This window comes from Oryctolagus cuniculus, chromosome 10 (assembly GCF_051225735.1).
Source record: "Oryctolagus cuniculus isolate XC-2025 breed Fujian yellow rabbit chromosome 10, ASM5122573v1, whole genome shotgun sequence".
Lineage (NCBI taxonomy): Eukaryota > Metazoa > Chordata > Mammalia > Lagomorpha > Leporidae > Oryctolagus > Oryctolagus cuniculus.
Genome location: NC_142876.1, coordinates 54,394,673 through 54,414,499, shown reverse-complemented (window position 1 = coordinate 54,414,499; position 19,827 = coordinate 54,394,673). Strand labels below are relative to the sequence as shown.

The 19,827-nt window shown below is 55.3% G+C and overlaps 2 protein-coding genes across 3 annotated transcripts in view; one reads left to right on the top strand and one right to left on the bottom strand.

Moving 5' to 3' along the window:
• RMC1 (regulator of MON1-CCZ1) overlaps positions 1-19,321 on the top strand; it is a 20,298-nt gene extending 977 nt beyond the window's left edge. Inside the window, exons 3-20 of the mRNA XM_051851338.3 lie at positions 3,243-3,327; positions 4,058-4,114; positions 5,514-5,600; positions 8,286-8,426; positions 8,654-8,757; positions 10,225-10,314; positions 10,404-10,509; positions 11,215-11,326; positions 13,570-13,614; positions 13,781-13,834; positions 14,456-14,584; positions 14,969-15,075; positions 16,578-16,694; positions 17,532-17,609; positions 17,913-18,017; positions 18,107-18,175; positions 18,259-18,484; positions 19,138-19,321. Of these exons, the coding sequence (XP_051707298.1) occupies positions 3,243-3,327; positions 4,058-4,114; positions 5,514-5,600; positions 8,286-8,426; positions 8,654-8,757; positions 10,225-10,314; positions 10,404-10,509; positions 11,215-11,326; positions 13,570-13,614; positions 13,781-13,834; positions 14,456-14,584; positions 14,969-15,075; positions 16,578-16,694; positions 17,532-17,609; positions 17,913-18,017; positions 18,107-18,175; positions 18,259-18,484; positions 19,138-19,217 (1,792 nt within the window). The 3' untranslated portion in view covers positions 19,218-19,321. The remainder of the gene's footprint in view (positions 1-3,242; positions 3,328-4,057; positions 4,115-5,513; positions 5,601-8,285; positions 8,427-8,653; positions 8,758-10,224; positions 10,315-10,403; positions 10,510-11,214; positions 11,327-13,569; positions 13,615-13,780; positions 13,835-14,455; positions 14,585-14,968; positions 15,076-16,577; positions 16,695-17,531; positions 17,610-17,912; positions 18,018-18,106; positions 18,176-18,258; positions 18,485-19,137) is intronic.
• The window catches only part of NPC1 (NPC intracellular cholesterol transporter 1), a 50,286-nt gene continuing 49,476 nt past the window's right edge, over positions 19,018-19,827 (bottom strand). Inside the window, exons 25-26 of one of the 2 annotated variants that reach the window (XM_070049761.2) lie at positions 19,777-19,827; positions 19,018-19,687 (exon numbers count right to left, since the gene is read on the bottom strand). In XM_070049761.2, the coding sequence (XP_069905862.2) occupies positions 19,647-19,687; positions 19,777-19,827 (92 nt within the window). In that variant the 3' untranslated portion in view covers positions 19,018-19,646. 2 annotated transcript variants of the gene reach the window in all.

Sequence of the window (19,827 nt, the reverse complement as noted above, 5' to 3'; positions counted from 1 at the left end):
TAACATTCTTGGCTTTCTCGGGGTAATGTCAGCGTGTAGACGGGGTGCCTTGCCAATTGTAGGCTTGTCTGATCTCACCATTTGCCTCCCGTGAGAGGTCTGGAGTGTGTGTACAGCATGGGAATTGCAGCTTGCAGACACCTGCTGGGCACACACCAGCCCTTCCTGCCCCCCCTTACCCCCGTGACATGTGTGGAGCTGTTGGTTGGGGCAGAAGGGCACCTACTTCCTGGTACTTGGAATTAGCGGGTCAGGGCGCTCAGGGGCCCGTTTCCTGTGGGTGGACTTCCTGTCTGTTTCAGCCCAGGTTCTATCAGTGTTAGAAAGGTGGTGACATTCAGTGTCCCCCTGTCCTAAGGCAGGGAGACCATGGCCTCCACCGTGCTCAAGGGGACCAGATGGCCCAGTTTACACACATGATTATCCATAGTGGCTCCTTTCACTTTCAGAAGTGTCTCCATTTGGGTGATAAACTGTTTATACACATGGAGGCCCTTATTCGGTGGTGACTTTAAGAACTTTTACAGTGGGCCTGCGTTCATGGGAACCAGATTTTGAAAGACAAAATCACTCATTCTTTTATGGTCACGATGGCAGCCCCTGTACTAGGTACCAAGCAAGTGAAAGCTTTGACCTTGAGCCACCCCACCCCCACTTTTGGAGTGTGGGAGACGGGTGAGTGGACACACACACGGTTCACTGTGATAAGTGGATAATGGAGCTCTGTTTCCAATGTGGACCACAACAGAGACGTGACATTCAGGGAAGGCCACTGGCCAGGGGCCCTGGGGTTGGGAGAGGCATTGGATAGGGACAAGCTTTGAGCGAAGTTTTAACATTTTACTTTTTATTTGGGGCTGGCGCTGTGGCGCAGTGGGTTTAAGCCCCAGGTTTCAGTGCCGGCGTCCCATATGGGTGGCTGGTTCGAGTCCTGGCTCCTCTGCTTCCGATCCAGCTCCCTGCTAATGTGCCTGGGAAAGCAGCAGCAGATGGCCCAAGTGCTTGTGTGCCTACACCCACACAGGAGACCTGGAAGAAGCTCTCCTTCCTGGCCCAGCCCTGGCTGTTGTGGCCATGTAGGGGAGTGAACCGGCGGATGGAAATTTGCTTGCTCTCTAACAGTGTCTTTCAAATGAATACATTTTTTAAAGAAAAGAAAGTTTCATTATTTATTTGGAAGGGAGAGAGCAGGGAGAGAGGTGTTTCCTTCCCAGTGGTTCAGTCCTTAAATGCCTGCAGCAGCCAGTGCTGGCCTAGGCTGAAGCCGAGACCCAGAGCTCAGTCTGGCTCTCCGACATGGGTGCCAGGGACTAAACTACTAGAGCCCTCACCTGCTGCCTCTGAGGGTGTGCACAGGTGACTGGACTTCAGTGGAGCTGGGACTTGAATGCTGGCATCCCAAGTGTCATCTTACCTGTTGCACCGAAGGCCTGCCCCAAGCAGATTTTTAAAGTATGAATGGAATTATTTGTAAGTGGGGAGGAGGAGGCCCTCTTGGTGAGGCAGCAAGGTATTTTGGGAGACTTGAGAATTTTTTAAGTTTTTTCAGAATGAGATTCTTACTGAGGTGTAACTGGCACACATTCACCACATACAGTGTGATGAGTTTTTTTAAGATTTATTTATTCGGGCCGGCACCGCGGCTCAATAGGCTAATCCTCTGCCTGCGGCGCTGGCACACCAGGTTCTAGTCCCGGTCGGGGCGCCGGATTCTGTCCCGGTTGCCCCTCTTCCAGGCCAGCTCTCTGTTGTGGCCCAGGAGTGCAGTGGAGGATGGCCCAAGTGTTTGGGCCCTGCACCCCATGGGAGACCAGGATAAGCACTGGCTCCTGCCTTCGGATCAGCGCGGTGCGCCAGCCGCAGCGCGCTGGCCGCTGCAGCCATTGGAGGGTGAACCAACGGCAAAGGAAGACCTTTTTCTCTCTCTCCCACTGTCCACTTTGCCTGTCAAAAAAAAAAAAAAATTATTTATTCGAAAGGCAGAATACAGAGAGAGGTAGCAACAGGGAGAGAGATGTCTTCCATCTACTTGCAGCTGGAGCTGGGCCAGACTGATGCCAGGAACCAGGAGCCTCCTCTGGGTCTTCCTCATTGGTGCACTTGGACCTCCCATGCCTTCCAAGGCACACTAGCAGGGAGCTGGATTGGAAGTGGAGCAGCCAGGACTCGAACCAGCGCCTGTGAATGGGATACCAGCACTGCAGGCTGGGGCTTTAACCCGCTGTACCACAGCACTGCCCACAGTGCGATTTTTGACACACACATGTCTATGAAACTGTCATCACAGTTAAGGTCATGGTCACTTCCATGCCCCCCAGAATGTCTGCATTGCCTGTAATTCAGCCCTTGAATGCACTTTAAAAAATTAGAGAGTGAACATGCGCTCCCAAATGCCCACAGCTGGCAGGACTAGACTCCAAGTCAGGAATTTATCCTAGGTCTCCTACATGGACTGAGCTACTTCAGCCATGACTGACTGCCTCCCCGGGGTCTGCACTGGCGGGAAGCTGGAGTCAGGAGGCAGGAATCAAACCCGGGTGTGGACGTGCGTGTCTTAACTCTAGGCAGGAGCCTCTCCCTAAACGCTCTTTAGCGTCAGTTTGAGGTGGTTGGTGCACGGCAGTGGTTGTGTGGTGGATGGGACATGAGGCAGAGACAGGGTAGGCTTCTCTGCGCAAAAGCCTTGCTGGGAGGAGGATGGAGAGAGGGCTGGCTGCAGTTTGTGAAGTAGCACGGTGTGGCTGTGTGCATACGTATTTAGTAATTCTCAGGTGACAGGTACGTGTGACTGCAACTCTTTGGTCTCTGGTTATCCATGAAAGTGTAAGTCTCTCCAGCAAGTTGGATTTTGTTGTGTGAAGAGAGTCGCGGGTGCTTAGCCCGTGTCCTTCGTGGGAGCATCTGGGTTGGATACTTGGTTCTGTGTCCTGACTAAAGCAGACCTTGGGAGGCCGCTGTGACGGCTCAGGTAGTGGGGGGGGGGGGGGGGCTGGGTTTGAGGTCCCAGCACCCGGCTTGGGCCCTGGCATTTGGGGAGTGAACCAGATGATGGGAGCTCGCTCTCACTGTCTCTGTCTCTTAACATAAAAACAAACACAAAAACTCCCTACTGATAGCTTCAGAAACATAATTGTAAAGTAAGATTAGCTGTTTCCTGAATAATTTGTCGTCTTTTATCAGTAAGTGAGCCGCTAGAATGCTGTTGTTTGGTTTCAATTTTCCTGTCTTCTCTCTTGTTAAAGAATGGATGACAAAGGAGAAGTGAAGTGCATTAAGTTTTCCTTAGAAAATAAGATCCTGGCTGTTCAGAGGACCTCGAAGACTGTGGTAAGTGTGCTGTGAAAGGTAGCACTGGGAAGAGGGGCGTTAGGCTTGCATTTGGAAAGGCGGGAATGGCAGAATTTCAGTGTTCAAGGAAACAGTTGTTGCCTTTCTGTCATGGAAGATTTAATTATGTTGCACTGTGTTTGAGCCTTTGAAGATGAGAAAGACATGAATGGAAAACTTAATCTGAACTTAGTTTGCTATGTTTGACTTAATTTAAAAAGTAATACGGGACTTTGTCTTTTATGTTGGGTGGTAGCCAGCAGTGTAGATTATGCGAGGAGTACTTTTGGCTGCTTTGTAAATGAGCCATCCGCGGAGCTGTGTGTTACTCACTTCTCCAAGTCTGTGTGCTGGAGCTGACGGGAGCCGACATTCCAGGTCGGCTCAGCTGGTTGGCGCTTTGGCCCTTACAACTGCTCGCCATTGTCATTTGGGAAGCAGCGCAAAGGCTGCTGGGAAAGGCCGGCAGGATCCTTTGCTCATTTCTTGTCAGTATTGCTAAACCTCGCGGGGAGCTTCTGACATCAGCCCTCTGGGGCAGGAACTCTCAAGCCAGCATTTGGGTGAACTGCTCTCGGTAGGGGAGTCGGAAGCCCGCTGCCGTGGAGGGGGCACGTATTTTCCCATCACCTTCTGAAGCTGCCTGCTTTGGCGTGTCTTGTATATGCCATGGGGGCCTGCAGCATGCTACCCGCTGAACGTTTTCCCTGTTGTTTTCTTTTCCTTTCAGGATTTCTGTAATTTCATCCCTGACAATTCTCAGCTGGAATACACACAGGAGTGCAAGGTACGGGCCCAGAGCCTCTTGGCTGCTTGCGGGAGCTGCGGGCTGGGGCGGGTGGGGGTTAGGGTATGGGCCTAGGGCTCTGGCTCTGCTGTGCTGCTGGGATCTGCTGGGGTCTGCTCTGGGACGGGGGTGGTTTCCCAAGACGGGAAAGGCTGTCTCTTCATCTGGCAGCGGTGTGGGGAGGGCTGGGGGTGGCGGGGGTTCACCCCTGGCAGTGACCGCTCAGGAGCCTGCTGTTTCTGTCCCACCTCCTCGGGTCCCCCCCCCCCCCCCCCGGTTCCTCACTGCCACCTGCTTGGGAGGGTTTGGGTGAGGAGCTTTATCCTCGTCTGTGATGATGTTTCTTCCTGGATTTCTTGTCCTGGTGGAGTTCTGGGCGCTCCTTCTTCCCCTAGATGCAGATCCAGTCCTTGGGAGTTAGTTCTGCCGGGCATGATCAGCTAGGCAGGGGAGCTCAGCTAAAACTCCCCGTCCCAGCCTAACAGAAGCCGCTTAGTGGGTGGGAAAGGCTTTGGCCTCTGGTAACTATTCTGCAAAGTGGAGTCAGGGTGGGAGGCTTTACTGGTCGGCAAGGAGTGGTGCACCTGCTTGGTAACTGAGCCCTTCCCAGCTCAGTGGCTCTGGGTGGGGGGCACCTTCACGCTGCCTGGCCCTGTCCATCCCGGGCAGTCAGGTGCGTGGCCTCAGGGTCCCCCTGCCCATTTCAGTCAACACTCACTGAACAACTTTACTTTGTACTTTTACAATGCTAAGTGGGTTCTAAACTTCATTTATTTGAAAGAGAGCTAGAGATCTGCTGTCCATTGGTTCACTCCCCAGATGCCCATAGTCATCAGGCCTAGGCCAGGCTGAAGCCAGGAGCCCAGAACTCAATCCAGGCTTCCCACATGGGGGGCAGGGCCCCAAGTGCTTTAGCCATCATCTGCTGCCTCCCAGGGTGTATATTAGTGGGAAGCTGAAATTAGCAATGGAGCCAGGACTGGACGCCTGGCACTTGATGTGGGAGGCAGGAGTCTGAAAGGGAGCCTGAGCCAGCAGGCCACGTGCCCACCCCACCCACATCACTGCCTTGTGATGTGCTTGGCGAGGAGTTTGTCCATGGCACTTGGGTTCTGGAGGGGGCGGTAGGTATCCGGGAGCTCCGGTCAGTCACCATTTTACAAAACCGAGTGGCTCCTGTTGGCTCACAAGAAGGAATGAAGGTTCGGGTCTTGAAAGAGGGATTATGGCAAAAATCACAGAGAGCTGTTTTTAAAGAAAATTTGATTTGTTAACAAGTAATCCTTCTGGGCAACTTTCTTAAAGAGTGGTAAGAGCAGCAGAACGTTTTAAACTTCTGTAGAAAGTTACACATGTTTTTAAAGAGTCATTAGAAGTGTTTCTTGATCATTCTTTTCAGACCAAGAATGCCAACATCCTGGGGTTCTGCTGGACCAGTTCCACTGAAATTGTCTTCATAACTGACCAGGGAATCGAATTCTACCAGGTATGTGATTGCTCACTCACGCTTACTGGAGAACAGTGCCATGATAGCACTTTGGCAGCCTTTTGAATTCCATACTAAAGAGATACCTCAGGTGTTTTATTTTGATTTTTTTTTCTTTATTTGCAAGTAATACTTTTTTTTTTTAAACCTTCTAGCAGTACCAAGTTGAAAGGAAAGTCAGAGTCTCTCACAATCTCTGGAAATCACACTCGGTGTGATTTGGTGTGTAGCCTCTTATTTACTTATGTTTTCACACACATTTCCACTTCTTCAGCGGGTGACTGTTGTGCAGACGGGGCAGCTGGCTTCCCTGTTCTGCGTGGCAGTGTGCGCTGGCCGCCGTTCTGTGCGTGTTTGGGATTGGAGAGCACGTGGCCGGGGGGATGCACCGCGGTTTATCGAGCCGATTCCCTGCTGACGGACGTCTGGCTGGATTTTGCATTTCTGTGGCTGTAGACAGTCACTGGGTAGAGAGGCTGGAGCACACGGCTTTCTGTTCTTGGCTGAGGCGGTTCTTGGAGGGTGTGGAGGGGAGATCTGAGCGTGGGTGTAGACCGCTGTTGCTGAGTTTCCTTCTGAAGTTTGCGGCTTGCCTAGCCTGTAGGACCCTCCATGTCCCCCACTTAGCCAGGACTAGGTGGTTTCAGTCTGTAGACATCGGCCTGTCCCTGTCCGAGAGTGAGAAAGACATTTAATTTGCAGTTTTCATTACTAGGGAAGTGACCCTCTTTTCATTTTGGTGCTGTCCCTTTGTCTTCCTTTGTGAACTGCCTCTACGTCTTTTTAAAAACTTTTTTTTTTTTTTACTGTGCTAAGAAAACTGGGAACACTGACCATCTCACCCTTTCGGGTGCACGGTTCGGTGGTGTCGAGTGTGTCGGTTGGCGCTGTTGGGAAACATCTCCAGACTGCGCCATCATGCCGAGTGGAAACTGCTCACCGAGCACCAGCCCCAGTTCCTGACAGCCACAATTGTGTTTCTGCAGGTCTCACCGCCCGAGAAACCTCGTGTAGCTGGGATGCTGGCCTGACTCTTGGTGACGGGCTTATTTCATTAGCATAACGTGCTCGAGGCTCGTCCTGTGTTGTCAGGCAGGACAGTGTCTGTTGTGTGCACACCGCGTTTTGCTTATGCGGTTGTCTGTTGATGGGCACATGGCTTCCTTCCTCCTCTCGGCTGTTGTGGGTAACACTGCCGGGAACATGGCTGTGCAGACTTCTCTTGTGGATCAGGTTGTCAGTTCTTGTAGTTACACACTTTGACATGAGATTGCCGGATGATAGGTGTTTTAATTTTGAGGGAACTGCCGTATTGTGTTCCAAGGCGGTTGTACCACTTTACCATCCCCTAGCGGTGCCCCGGCCCCCCGGCCCTCCACATCCTCACCAGCTGTTCTCTGGCCTTTGATGGTGACCATCCTAATGGGTGTGAGGAGAGCTCACTGTGGCTTCCATCTGCCTTTCCCTGATGATTCACTCATGGGCTTGGAAGCCACTTGTATGTATGTCATCTGTAGAGAAATGTCCGCTCAGGTTCTTTGCCCGTCTTTTAATTAGGTTGCTTGCTTTTTGTTGTTGTTGAGTTGTGGGAGTTCTCTGTATAGTCTGGATGTTAACCTCGGTTTGGCCTGTGATTTGCAAGTGCTGCAGTCCGTAGCGTGGCCCTTGGTGCTGCCCTGTGTCCTCTGATGCCTCTGCCTGTCCCTCGGTCCCTGTTTCCTGGCTGCCTGACCTACTGAGACTGCTTCTGAGGTCGCCACGTGCAGCCAGTGTAGGAGGTGCTATCTTTCAGGTTCGAATTGTCAGAGTAAGGAAGCAGTGTAATTCAGAATGTATGCATAGGGAAAAGACATCCATTCAAGCAAAACCGCAGCATCAGTGCCACGGAGCTGCGCTGTCGGGCTCTCATCAGAGCCTTTGTGATGAGCGGCAGAAAGAACACCGTGAAGAATCCTAAACCGCACAGAACCAGCTCTGTATGTGACAGTAGCCTGGAAGGGGTCGCCTGGTCTGTGGAGGGCTCCCAGTGGCAGTCCTGTGCAGACACGCCTTTCTGTGATCTCGGATGGGAAAGTTGCACTGAGCTGACCCAGTCGGCCTTCAGAGGAGGGGTCGCGCTCCCTGGTTTGATTGCACCCAAATTGCCAGGGCTCAGGCCCCCAGCACTGACTGCCACCTCAGTTATTTGGTGTGGAGTCTTGGTGAGTCTGGGCCTGGTGTTTAACCTGTCAGAACACTGAGAGCACATTTAAAACAAGCCTTGGTCACACAACTCGTTGGCATGCAGAGGGTCAGTTGGGTTGGAGGAAGGGAGCCCCTGGCCAAGCAGGGCATGCTAGAGTCTGGATGGAGACTGGACAGAGGTGGATCTGTCACAGGCTGGCTCTGTACGTGGGCCCATTTCCTCCCCGGGGAGGACGCTGCTGCTCCTTGCTCCCTGCTCCCTGGCGCGTGGGCTGAGCCTGTGGAGGGGCAGCGTGGACGTTGCAGTGCAGCCAGCCTGAATTGGAAGGCTGCTGACCTCTCAGCTGGCAGGTGGGCTGGCAGGCCCTGCTCTCAGTAAGGAAAGCCCTGGGCGGGGCTCCCCGCCGGCAGGTGTGCTAGGTACAAGTCATCCCTCTCCGGGGCAGCTGCTGCGCGGCGCGGGGTCTTCACTGAGATTCTGTTTGTTGGCCGTGGCCGCAGGTGCTGCCAGAGAAGCGGAGTCTGAAGGTCCTGAAGAGTCATAACATCAACGTGAACTGGTACCTGTACTGTCCCGAGAGCGCCGTGATTCTGCTGTCCACCACGGTGCTGGGCAACGTCCTGCAGCCTTTCCATTTCAGGGTAGGGGACGCCTCGCCTTCAGCGCCCCTGCCTCCTCCCCTGGGCCTGCCCGGGACCAGCTCCTGGCCGCTGCGGCCAGCAGAGGGCGCCCCGCGCCGTGCCGGCTGTGGGCGGAACGCGGGGCGGGAGGACCTGGGAGGGCTCCCCATGGATTGAACGTGGGGAGCGTGAACCAGCGAAGGGCTTCCACAAACTGTGCCTAAAACGTCCTCCCCCACCCCCAACAGGCTGGCACCATGTCGAAGCTGCCCAAGTTTGAGATCGAGCTCCCGGCTGCGCCCAAGTCCACCAAGCTTAGCCTTTCCGAGAGAGACATCGCCATGGCGACCATGTACGTCTGTCTGTGGGAGAGGTCCTGGCCCTTGCTCTGAGTGGGAGGGGTGTGGTCAGCGGGCCGGGGAAGGGCACTCCTAGAACCCCTGAGCAGGGCTCCCGGCGTCCTGTGTGGTACCAGGTTCTGTGAATGTGGAAAACCACGCCCTTGCTGGTATGCTTTTTTTGCATTTTATTGGCTTCGTGATCTTAAGATTTTTCACCTTCCTAGTGTGATCAGATGAGAACACTGTAGCAATTTATTTCTTAGGTTTCTTCGTTTAAAAATTTTTTTCATCCTGTGAGTTGAAGCTTAACAGAGTTTGTTTTAGCTATAATGTATCATAATTGTTGCAAAATAGATTTTTTTAATCTCACAAATTACTTACATAGGGACACATTTTCATTTAGAAAAACAGGTGGAATTAATTTTTGAATATCATAATGAAAATATCGAACTAAAAATATAACCCATATCCCTGATTCAGTAATCATCACAATTCTGCTTCTAAATCTTTTTAAAATATTTATTTATTTACTTGAAAGGCAGAGATAGAGAAAGAGAGGTCTTCTATCCACTGGTTCACTCCCCAAATAGCCACAGTGGCTGGAGCTGTGCCAATCCGAAGCCAGGAGCTTCTTCTGGGTCTCCTGTGTAGGTGCAGGGGCACAAGCACTTGGGCCATCTTCCACTGCTTTCCCAGGCCATAGCAGAGAGCTGGATCGTAAGTGGAGCAGCTGGGACCCAAGCTGGTGCCCATTTGGGATGCCGGCACTGCAGGCAGAGGCTTTACCCACTACACCACAGCACTGGCTCCCCCCCCCCCTCCAAATTTTATTGTTTATTTAAGTGACAGAGAGTTCTATGCTGGTTCACTTCCCAAATGCCTGCAACACCTGGGGCTGGGTTGGGCCGAAGCCAGGAGCCAGGAACTCAATCCAGATTTCCTCTGTAGGTGCCAGGAACCCAATTTCTTGAACCATCACCCACTGCCTCCAGGGGTATGCATTAGCAGGAAGCTGGAATCAGGAGTCAGAATCAGGAATCAAGCCGGCGCCCCCACGGGCTGCCAGCACTACAGGCAGCAGCTTTACCCACTACGCCGCCACAGGGCCGGCCCCTCTAAATCACTTCTGATTCTTCTGTGGCTTCACATTGTTCCCAGACTTCCAGCTTTTTATTATTAGAGCGTTACTTTTTGAAGGCGCTCTTCTCTGGACCCTGGGTTAGGAGAGAAAGCCAGAGCCATCCTGGGGCCAGGACTCTGCCTAGCTTGTGATCAGCTGTGCTGAGTTCCTCGTTCTCCTTTCCCAGAACCCGTGACGGAGTGCATGGCTGACTGCACTTTCTGTGTAAAGGCTGCTGTTGAGTGCAGATTCCTGCCTAAGTGGGTGCCCCCTGACGGACTTCCCAGGGCCTGAGCCTGAGCCCTGGGCGTGGGGGTGTCGGGCGCAGCGTGACGCGGGTCTGTTGTCCTCCCATCAGATACGGCCAGCTCTACGTCCTCTTCCTGCGACACCACTCCCGGACTTCCACCAGCACGGGGGCAGAGGTGGTCCTGTATCACCTCCCGCGGTACGTCACTGCTCTCTCCCTCCCTCTCGGGTGTTTAGACGTGAGCCAAAGGCTGCTGACCTGTGTTTGGGCTTTCTGTTGTCCCACAGAGAAGGCGCCTGTAAAAAGATGCACATCTTAAAGTTAAATAGGACGGGCAAGTTTGCCCTGAATGTGGTGGACAACCTGGTGGTCGTTCATCATCAGGACACAGAGGTACGAGCTGCGGGGGGTGGGGGTGGGGGCCTGTGTGTGCCGGCTGCCACGGAGCTGTGTGGAAATTGGCAGGCCCTTCTGAACAAGGACCTGAGAGGACCCCAAGTGCTCTGAGTTTGGATCTTTCCAGATGGAAATGGGTTTGGTATCCTAAATGGTTTACAAAACAGCGGCTTGCTGTGAGTTGAGTAGGGATAATGAAAAACTATTTTAGAAAATACCACATGAGGTGCTTTGACCTTTGCAACACTCGGTGGATCCTGGTAGCCGGGCTCCCTGGCAGAGCCATTGTGTCACACCAGTCTGTGATCCTCCGCGCTTCACGCATGAGCGTGGGGGCCGGTGCCAGGCACACGTGGTCTGAGGCTGAGTGGCCCGAGAGAACCGAGGGGGTGCTGCTATCCGTAGGCTGTTAGCTGGGCACCTGGAGGCTGCGGCCCACGTGTCTCTGACCAGCGAAGATGCTGCACGTTGAAGTGGAAAACATCAGCTGGAGTCGCCCTGCGCGCTTCCAGGGAAGTGTGTCAGAAATGAGATACTGATGTGGGAAGCTGGCACACTGCTGCTCCAGGACCAGCCTGGAGGGGTGGCACGCAAACCCAGGCCTCGGAGCTCACCCTAACCGTGAGCCGTGACAGGATGGAGGGGCGCGGTCAGGCGCGCGCTGTGTGCCGGTGTCACGGTCTCTGCTCTCTCCCCATGCAGACGTCCGTGATATTTGATATCAAGTTAAGGGGAGAGTTTGATGGCACCGTGACCTTCCACCACCCAGTGCTCCCTGCTCGGTCCATTCAGCCCTACCAGATCCCCCTGGCAGGTAAGATGGAGTCCCGCCGAGCGGTCTGCGCTGCCAGTCCGCCTTAGCGTCCTGCCCCTGCCGGGAGCTTGGCGGGAGCTGCCCGTGTCCATGCCCAGAGCACCGAGAGCTTATACAGCGTCCCAGATCTGCGCCGTCATTGTGAGGGGCTCTTTATCCTCTTTTCAGAATGCAGCCGCCGCCTTTCTAAAGCTAGCTTGTGTTCTGAGAATCTCTCTTCCCTGCGCGCTGCAGTGGAGAGTGGAGATTAAGACTCTTTGGGCGTCAGTGGGTGATGCCCATAAGCCCTCAGCACTTCCTGTTCTGGCTCTGCAGCCCTGAAGTTGGGCTTGGCCAGGGATGGTCGTCGTCTCGGCCTTGGCTGTCCCTCATTGGCTGTCATTGTTGTAAGCACTGCTTCTCTGGTGACTGGTGGGCGCCATACATGCTTACCCACCCCGAAGAGGCAGAGGTAGGAAGCCACGAGAGGAGGGCGGGTTTGCAGGGAAGGAGAGAGAGAGACTGTCTGGTTCCTTTGGCCTTGTCCCAGCATAACTGATTCAAGACAGAACCCGCACAATATTACCCACGCCTGCAGAGGTCGGCAGTGAGTTCACTGTTGAATTCTGCGTGACCCCTTTGAGTCTGCGGCAGTGCTGTGTTCTCAGAAGGAATGCTAGGCAGGTGGTCCCTGGGGGTGGGAGTGGGAGGGGCCGCCCCTCCCCGCAGGCCTTGCTGGGTCAGCCCAAAGCTTCGTGACTTCCTGGCAGCGGGGAGGAAGGCGCCGGTTCTCACGGTTCTCACGGGGTGAGGTCCGAGCCCTTCCCCTGCCTGCTAGTGTGGAAAGGGTGGATTGTTCCAAGCAGCTGTTTCTGCTGCCGCTTGCCGTGAAGATGAGTGCTGACGAGCTGGGGGAAGGCCACCCCTCGTGTGCGACCCTAGCGCTGTTGCAGTGGTAAAGGGGTAGTTAGAGGCAACTGGGTTCTAGTTGGCCACTGTAAGAAAACAAGGGCCGGGGCTGGCACTGTGGTGTAGTGGGTTACACTGCCACTGGAGATGCCGGCATCCCGTGTCAGAGTGCTGGTTCGGTTCGAGTCCCCGCTGTTCCACTTCCGACCCAGCTCCCTGCTAATGGGCCTGGGAAAGCAGCAGAAGATGGCCCAAGTGCTGGGGCCCCTGACACCCACGTGGGAGACACATAGGGAGTTCCAGGCTTTGGCCTGGCTAAACCTGGACTGTTGGTGGCCACTTGGAAAGGGAACCAGCAGAATGAAGATCAGTCTGTCTCTTCCTCTCTGTTACTCTGCCTTTCAAATAAATAAGTCAGTCATTCTTGAAAAGGAAGAATGCCAGGCATGGTCAGGACAACAGTCTGGGCAGAACCCTCAGGAAGAATTCCAAGTCCATTGCTTTCCGGGGCTCTGGGGGTGTGGCTGCCGTGCACCCTCGGAGGTGAGGGGCTCGGGGAATGTGGCTGTCATGCATCCTCAGAGGGGAGGGACTCGGGGCTCAGGGCTCAGGGCTCAGGGGGTGTGGCTGCCGTGCACCCTTGGAAGTGAGGGGCTGGCTGCAGTGTGTGTGGCTGACTGCAGGCTGCTGCAGCCTGTGCTTTGGGCTCATTAGAGCCGTGGTTGTCACTCTGCCTCCATGTTGGGGTCACCTGGGGGATTCCCCTGCGAGCCTGTGGGTCAGCACGACAGGCAGCAGCGCCGAGGCCTGTCGGCTCGGCCCGATCCTGCCTCCCGCCCAGAGTGCCTGGGCTCGTCCGTGATTCCCCAGGTGGTCTGTCCAAAAGCCCACCTCTGCTGTCTCGGACTGGGCCTGCCTAGCCTGCCTGCGCAGCACGGGCGCAAGATGCCTGGTCCCTCCCCGCCCCCTTCACAGCCTGCTCCCCAGGGGGCTCTCGGAGGCAGCCCCACTCTGCTTAGTTCTTGAGATAAGTGAGCCGCAAACCACTGAAACGCTGATCTGAAACTTTCTCCGTGAATCGTCTGCGTGCTTGAACGTTGAGTCATTTCTCAGTCGTTTGTGTGTGTGGAGGACATCAAAGCTTAAGAACTCTGGCTCTTACAGCCATGCCGTGCTATGCTCCCCCCAACGGGGACCTTCCCAGCGATGGTTCTCGACGCCTGCCTCGTTCCTCACCGGGTGTTACCAGTGAGGCACACGCTCGCTCCTTCCTTCCTTCGCCACGCACGGCTGAGGGAGTGTCTCCCGGGCACCTCCCTGGCTCCGGTGTTGGCCGCAGCTTTTGTCATTTGCAGGTCCCGCCGCCGTGACCAGCCAGTCTCCAGTCCCCTGTAAACTCTGTATCCTTTGCACAGCAGGGGGTGGCTGCCCCCTCTTCAGGGCGGTCTAGCCGAGCGGGCTCCGTGGGCCAAGCTGGGCTCACCACGGGGCTGGCGGGCAGGGGCCAGAGCCAGCTTCGCCTTTGCTTTCGTCTCATCCTGGTTTAGGATTTCCTATAGTCTGCAGATTCGTCGTCCTGGATCGTCTTTCAGCCCGACATCATCATCAGTGCAAGCCAAGGTGGGTCGGAGGGGACGGACCGTCATCACGTTAGACAAAGTAGACCCCAGGCGTAGCCAGCTGGCTGTGGTGGAGCCCTGTGTCCTGTGCCCGCTCGGGGGAGCAGACAGCATGACCACGCAGATCGCTGTGTGTGAGCACGCCCTTCCCTGCCGAGCCCCAGCCGCCTGCACAGCGGTGTGTGCGCACTCTGTAGGGACTGGCCCGTGGATGAGCTCGGGAGTGCCAGCAGGCGCCTCTCGGTTCCCCTTTAGATTAAGGAGCCTTGCAGGAGAAAGCGAGTCTACCGCTGGTGCCGTATGTCAGCAGCAGTTTCTACTTGCAAAGGGGGTTGGGGGCGGGGAGGGTAGCGTTTGGAATCAAGGACTTCCTGCCCCCCACGTTCAGGGAGCCTCCGAGCGCACAGGTCACGTGGAAGGGATCGGCCGAGTGTGCAGATTTCACAGCGGAGCTGGTAATCCTCCCGTCGTCACACACGTTCCTGAATGTGCTGGCTCTGCCTGGGTTAGGAACAAACCATGAACCGTGCTGTGCAGGGTTTCCCTCCCCATGCAGGGGAGGCACGTTTGGGCCTTTGCTCTGGGATGCCTCACACTGCTAACTGCCGCCCCTGAACCCCAGGTTACCTGTGGAACCTCCAAGTGAAACTGCAGCCCATAGTGAATCTGCTGCCCGACAAGGGGAGGCTCATGGACTTCCTGCTGCAGAGGAAGGAGTGCAAGGCGGTCATCCTGTCCGTCTGCTCGCAGAGTGAGTGCCAGAAGCCCGCGCCCGGCGCCAGCCGTGCCGCTGTCACGCCCTCTCCACGAGTCGATCTCTTTGAAAGAGCACACCTCGTTGTTAGGAACTTGATAGGCTCATTCTGTGCTTGAGGAATGGGCTGTGTAACCCCGTGGAAAGGCTGCTGTCCCCAGCCATGCCTGCGGAGGCTCTGGTCGCAGCTGGGTGGTCCCAGGGGCCGTGCACTGGAGCACAGGCGTGGGGCATGGGCGTGGCAGGCACACGGGCATCCCGGCAGCTGTCTGTGTGTGCGCATCGGGCCCCTTCTGGGCACTGGGCAGCGTGTTGGGAGTGTTGGAATCCAAGGGCGAGCGGAAGGCGGGCAGGCTGACGTGTGCCTCGTGTCCTCCACAGTGCTGGGCGAGGCAGACAGAGCCGCGCTGCCCGTGATAGCCACCGTCTTTGATAAGCTCAACCATGAGTATAAGAAGTACTTGGATGCTGAGCAGTGTCACATGATGGTAAGTGGGTCATGAGGCTGGGCTGCGGGAGGGGGCGGGGGCGGGGATGGAGGTGGGGTGAGACGAGCAGCGGCCTGCCCGGCGTCATCTCGCTGAGCTCTCGCTGAGCGTCTTCCCCGGTTTTGTCTTTCGAAATCTGTTTGATCCTTGGTCTCCCTCTGTTCTGTAGACAAGAAAGCCAGTCCCAGCTGTGCGTTCTTTCATGCGTCTTTCTGCCAGGCTAGCCTGGGTTAGTAAGTGAGAAGCAGGATGTCGGTTCACCACCGTCCTTTCCCTCAAGGGAACGCTGGGTACGAGGAGCAGACTCGCCCTCGGCTGCTGTCGGTCTGTCAGTCGACAGCGCTGGTGGGGTTCGGCACTGGGCGGCGGGCAAGGGCTGGAGACGTGTGTCTGCTCCTTGCACCAGATCGCGCCCGCTGTTCAGACGTCCTGTCTTCTGAGGGCAGAAAAGTCGGGGACAAGCGGAAGCAGTTATTTCACTTCAAGGTCTAATTTAGTTCGAAGGCTAAAAATGGAAGTGGTCTTAAAAACACAAGCTCGAGACTCCACTCCTGGAGCGGAAGCAGGCCGGGTTGCCTGGGGCACGTGTGGTCACCGTCCAGGGCCGACTGAGCCCTCCCAGTCCCTGCTCTTGGCCCTGCTGCTGGCCGGTGGGCAACCGTGCACCTGACCCCACACAGCAGTGTGCCCCCTACACTGGCCATTGGACTTTCTTTATTTGAATGAGTTATGGAACGAGAAGGAGAGACACAAGTCTTTCATCCACTTGTTCACTCCCCAAAAGGCCTCACTGGCTGGGGCTGGGCCAGCCCAGAGCCAAGACCAGGAGCTTCTTCCTGGGTGCAGGGACCCAAGCATTGGGCCATCATCCACTGCTTTCCCAGGCACATTAGCAGGGAGCTGGATTGGAAATGGAACAGCCAGTATTAGAATCAGCGCCCACATGGGATGCTTTACCACTAAGGCCCCGGCCCTTGGGCTTCATAAGCCCTCACTACCCACAGCATGTAGGTACAGTGACCAGGAGCCCTTAGAAATATGGGTTCTCAGGCTGCACCCCATAGCTACTACAGAGGCCCCCCAACCTAGAGTGCCTGGGAACGATAGGTGAGCGTCAAGGACTTCTCGCAGAGCTCCCTACCTGTACCATCGAAAAGCCCAGACAGACGCATGCTAAGCCAGGCTTATTTATCGGGTTCAGGGCTTCAGGGAACGTCAGCACAACACTGCGTTTTTTCGGGCAACAGATGCCACGTGGTCTGTGTTAGAAAACCAGGCAGGGAACTGAAGAATGTGAGGAGGCTGAGAGGGAGATGGGTGACTTTTGCCTGCCTTGTCCATTCTCGCACCCTGGAGCATACGACTTGTGAGCGCTTCGCCGGCCAGCACAGGGAAGGGTCCTAGGGAAACCAGTGGCTTCTCCGTGGCAGGCTGATACGCAGGAGTGCAGTCTGTCTGGGGTAGCCGTGAATGGTGCTGTTCCCCTGTGATCTGTGTTTCAGGCTGTAGAAGCAGGGCAGAGCCGCAACCCACTTCTCAAGAGGCCTGTGCGGACCCAGGCCGTGGTGGACCAGTCGGACGTGTACACCCACGTGCTGTCACCATTCACCGAAAACAAGGTGGGCAGCAGCTTCCTGGTCTCCTTGGCACAGTTTTTGTTCTTTTTTTTTTAATATTTATTTATTATTTGAAGGTCAGAGTTACACAGAGAAGGAGAGGCAGAGGTCTACTATTCTCTGGTTCACTCCCCAATTGGCCGCACCAGCCAGGAGCCTCCTCAAGGTCTCCCACACGGGTGCAGGAGCCCAAGGACTGGGGCCATCTTCTACTGCTTTCCTAGGCTATTGCAGAGCTGGATCGGAAATGGCGCAGCCGGGAATTAAACTAGTGCCCATGTGGGATGCCAGCACTGCAGGCGGTGGCTTTACCTGCTACACCAGAGCCCTGGCCTCGGTTTTCAGAATAGGGAGCTGAAGCCAATCAGAACTCCTAATATCGTGAGAACTGGAGTTCCCTCGAGCGAGGACCTAGAACTGCTAGCTTGGCATTTTTTTAAAAAAGACTTATTCCATTGGCTCACTCTTCAAATGGTCACAGAGGCTGGGGCTGAGCCAGGAGTCAGGAGCTGCATCCAGGTCTCTCACATGGGTGGCAGGGGCCCAAGTACTCAGGGCATCTTCCACTGCCACCCCAGGCACACAGCAGAGAGCTGGATTGGAAAGAGAGTGCTTGGGATTCCAGCTGGTGCTGCGGTGGGATGCCAGTCGCAGCTTAACCCGCTGCACCACAAGGCCAGCCCTGGGAGACTGGCTTGTAGTTCTCAGGCCTGAAGCTTCATCACCGACAGGGTGGTTCTGGGGATCCCGGTGTGGGCCCAAGTTGGGGTGGAGGGTAGGAGGCGTGAACGTGGAGCTCTTGCAACCCGGGTATTCACAAACCCCCTCTTTCCCCTTTAGGAGATGCCGCATAAGTTTGTGATAGCCGTGCTGATGGAGTACATCCGCTCCCTCAACCAGTTCCAGATAGCAGTCCAGGTACCTTCAAGTGGGCACGTGCTGTCTCTGGTCAGAGCGGGGTCTGTTCTGTTAATAAAAGCACTGCCAACATCTTTGCTTAGGAAGTCGCCCGGCACGTGCTAACGGGCAGGTCTGCATATCTGACTTGGGATGGGATTTTGAGGGACTCCCCTAGCCTTCCCACCTTGTTGGTCGCCGCACCTGCAATGAGAAAGTACCACGTACCCCGCGACTCAGAGTAGCCGCAGCGCTCAGCCAGCCCCGGGCGTGCTGCGGCCGGGCCCCGTGACGACCGTGTCCTGGCTCCCACTCTGCCCGCAGCATTACCTGCACGAGCTTGTCATCAAGACGCTGGTCCAGCACAACCTCTTCTACATGCTGCACCAGTTCCTGCAGTACCACGTGCTCAGCGACTCCAAGCCCCTGGTAGGTAGCGCCGGGCTTCGCTTTCACTGTGTGTGCAGACCTCGAGGGCTGACCTCGCGGCCGAGGCTAGCGGGACCTTTGTCTTGCAGGCCTGTCTGCTCCTGTCCCTGGAAAGCTTCTACCCCCCTGCTCACCAGCTGTCTCTGGATATGCTGAAGGTAACTGGCCGTCGGGGTCTCCAGTGGCTGAACCCCACCCTGGCACTTGCACTGACCTGCACTCCTCTCCCCCTCACTCCCAGCGACTTTCCACCGCCAACGATGAAATAGTGGAAGTCCTCCTTTCCAAACACCAAGTGTTAGCTGCCTTGAGGTTCATCCGGGGCATCGGCGGCCACGACAACATTTCTGCAAGGAAATTTCTGGACGCTGCAAAGCAGACTGAAGACAACATGCTTTTCTATACTATATTCCGCTTTTTTGAACAGCGAAACCAGCGTTTGCGAGGGAACCCCAGTTTCACACCAGGTGGGAATACCATAGTCCTACCCGGGTAACTGCAGACTCGCAGTAGGAAGCCTCAGTAAGCAGTGCCATCGAGTTGGCTTTCCCTAGAATTCAGGCCGGAACCCTGAGGCGCAGCGGAGCTACCGCTGCGGGCTGCAGGCTGCAGGCTGCAGGCATCACTCTATCTCGGGAACTCCTTGGGAGGTGGTTTGGGGTGGGAATGATCCGGAGGCCGGACCCAGCCCAACACCTGGGAACGTCCCTTTGGAAGAAACGGGAACACGACAGCAGGTGGTGGCTGAGGGTTTCCGTGGCCTGCACTTTTTCTGAGCGCTGTAGCTGCAGGCAGGAAGGACCGGCTAACGGTGCTGTGCCCTCAGCGAGGGCGGAAGTCCTCAGTCACACTCCCGAGTCTGACCCTGGGCCAGTGCAGAGCAGCTCCCGGCCTCCCGGCCGCACAGCGGGCCTACTCTTCCTGCACCCGGCTTTCCCACGCATCTCGGGAACAGGGGTTGTGAAGGCAGCAGCTATGTGATAGAAGGGGCAATCCAGGCTTAGGAAAACAAAGTGTTTTATTCAAGAAAAATAAGTTAAGACCTAGCATACACACCGAACGAGCAGTCTCTGCTTTCGTGCCATATCTAATGGGCGGTGCCTTCTGCTTCTCTCTATAGGAGAACACTGTGAAGAACACGTTGCGTTTTTCAAACAGGTGTTTGGGGAGCAAGCTCTAATGAGGCCCACAACCTTCTGAAATCGCTTGGTAGTGTGGTCTTTTTTTTTTTTAATATATATATGTATATATAAATGTGTACAAAGTTAATTTATTGCATTAATAAAGCTCTTTAAACTACAAAATGTTACAGTAAAGTGTATCTACAACATTCTCAAATGCTACTAAAAATATGGTCTAGAACTTGGGTGATGGCTTACTCCTAAAAACAGGAGCGACAGCGCACCGCCTGGCCTTCCGCAGTGACAGCGAGCAGGTCATGCTTACAGCCATCCAGCGTCCCCTCCGCTTGCTGCCGGGCGGCGCTGGGCGAGGCGTCCGTGTCCGGTGGTTGCCTTCCTTCAGATTGCGTAACACTGCTTCACTAGCCAGCCGTGCGTTCCTGAGTTTAAACCTCTACAGCCACCGCTGCTGCTGCTCGGCGGCCTGGTGTTGGGGAACATCCCGGGTTCAGCTCGGCCTTGGCAGCGCAGCTTTGTCCAGGGGGGAACCTGGCAAAGTGACCGACCCTTAGACACAGTTCACAGTCACCAGGCCCTGGCAGAGGCCTAGAAATTTAGGAGTCGCTCTCGCTCAGTACCTTTGTATCGCTCTTGAGTGGCACAACTTTTGGCTTTATTTGTTGAAGGGC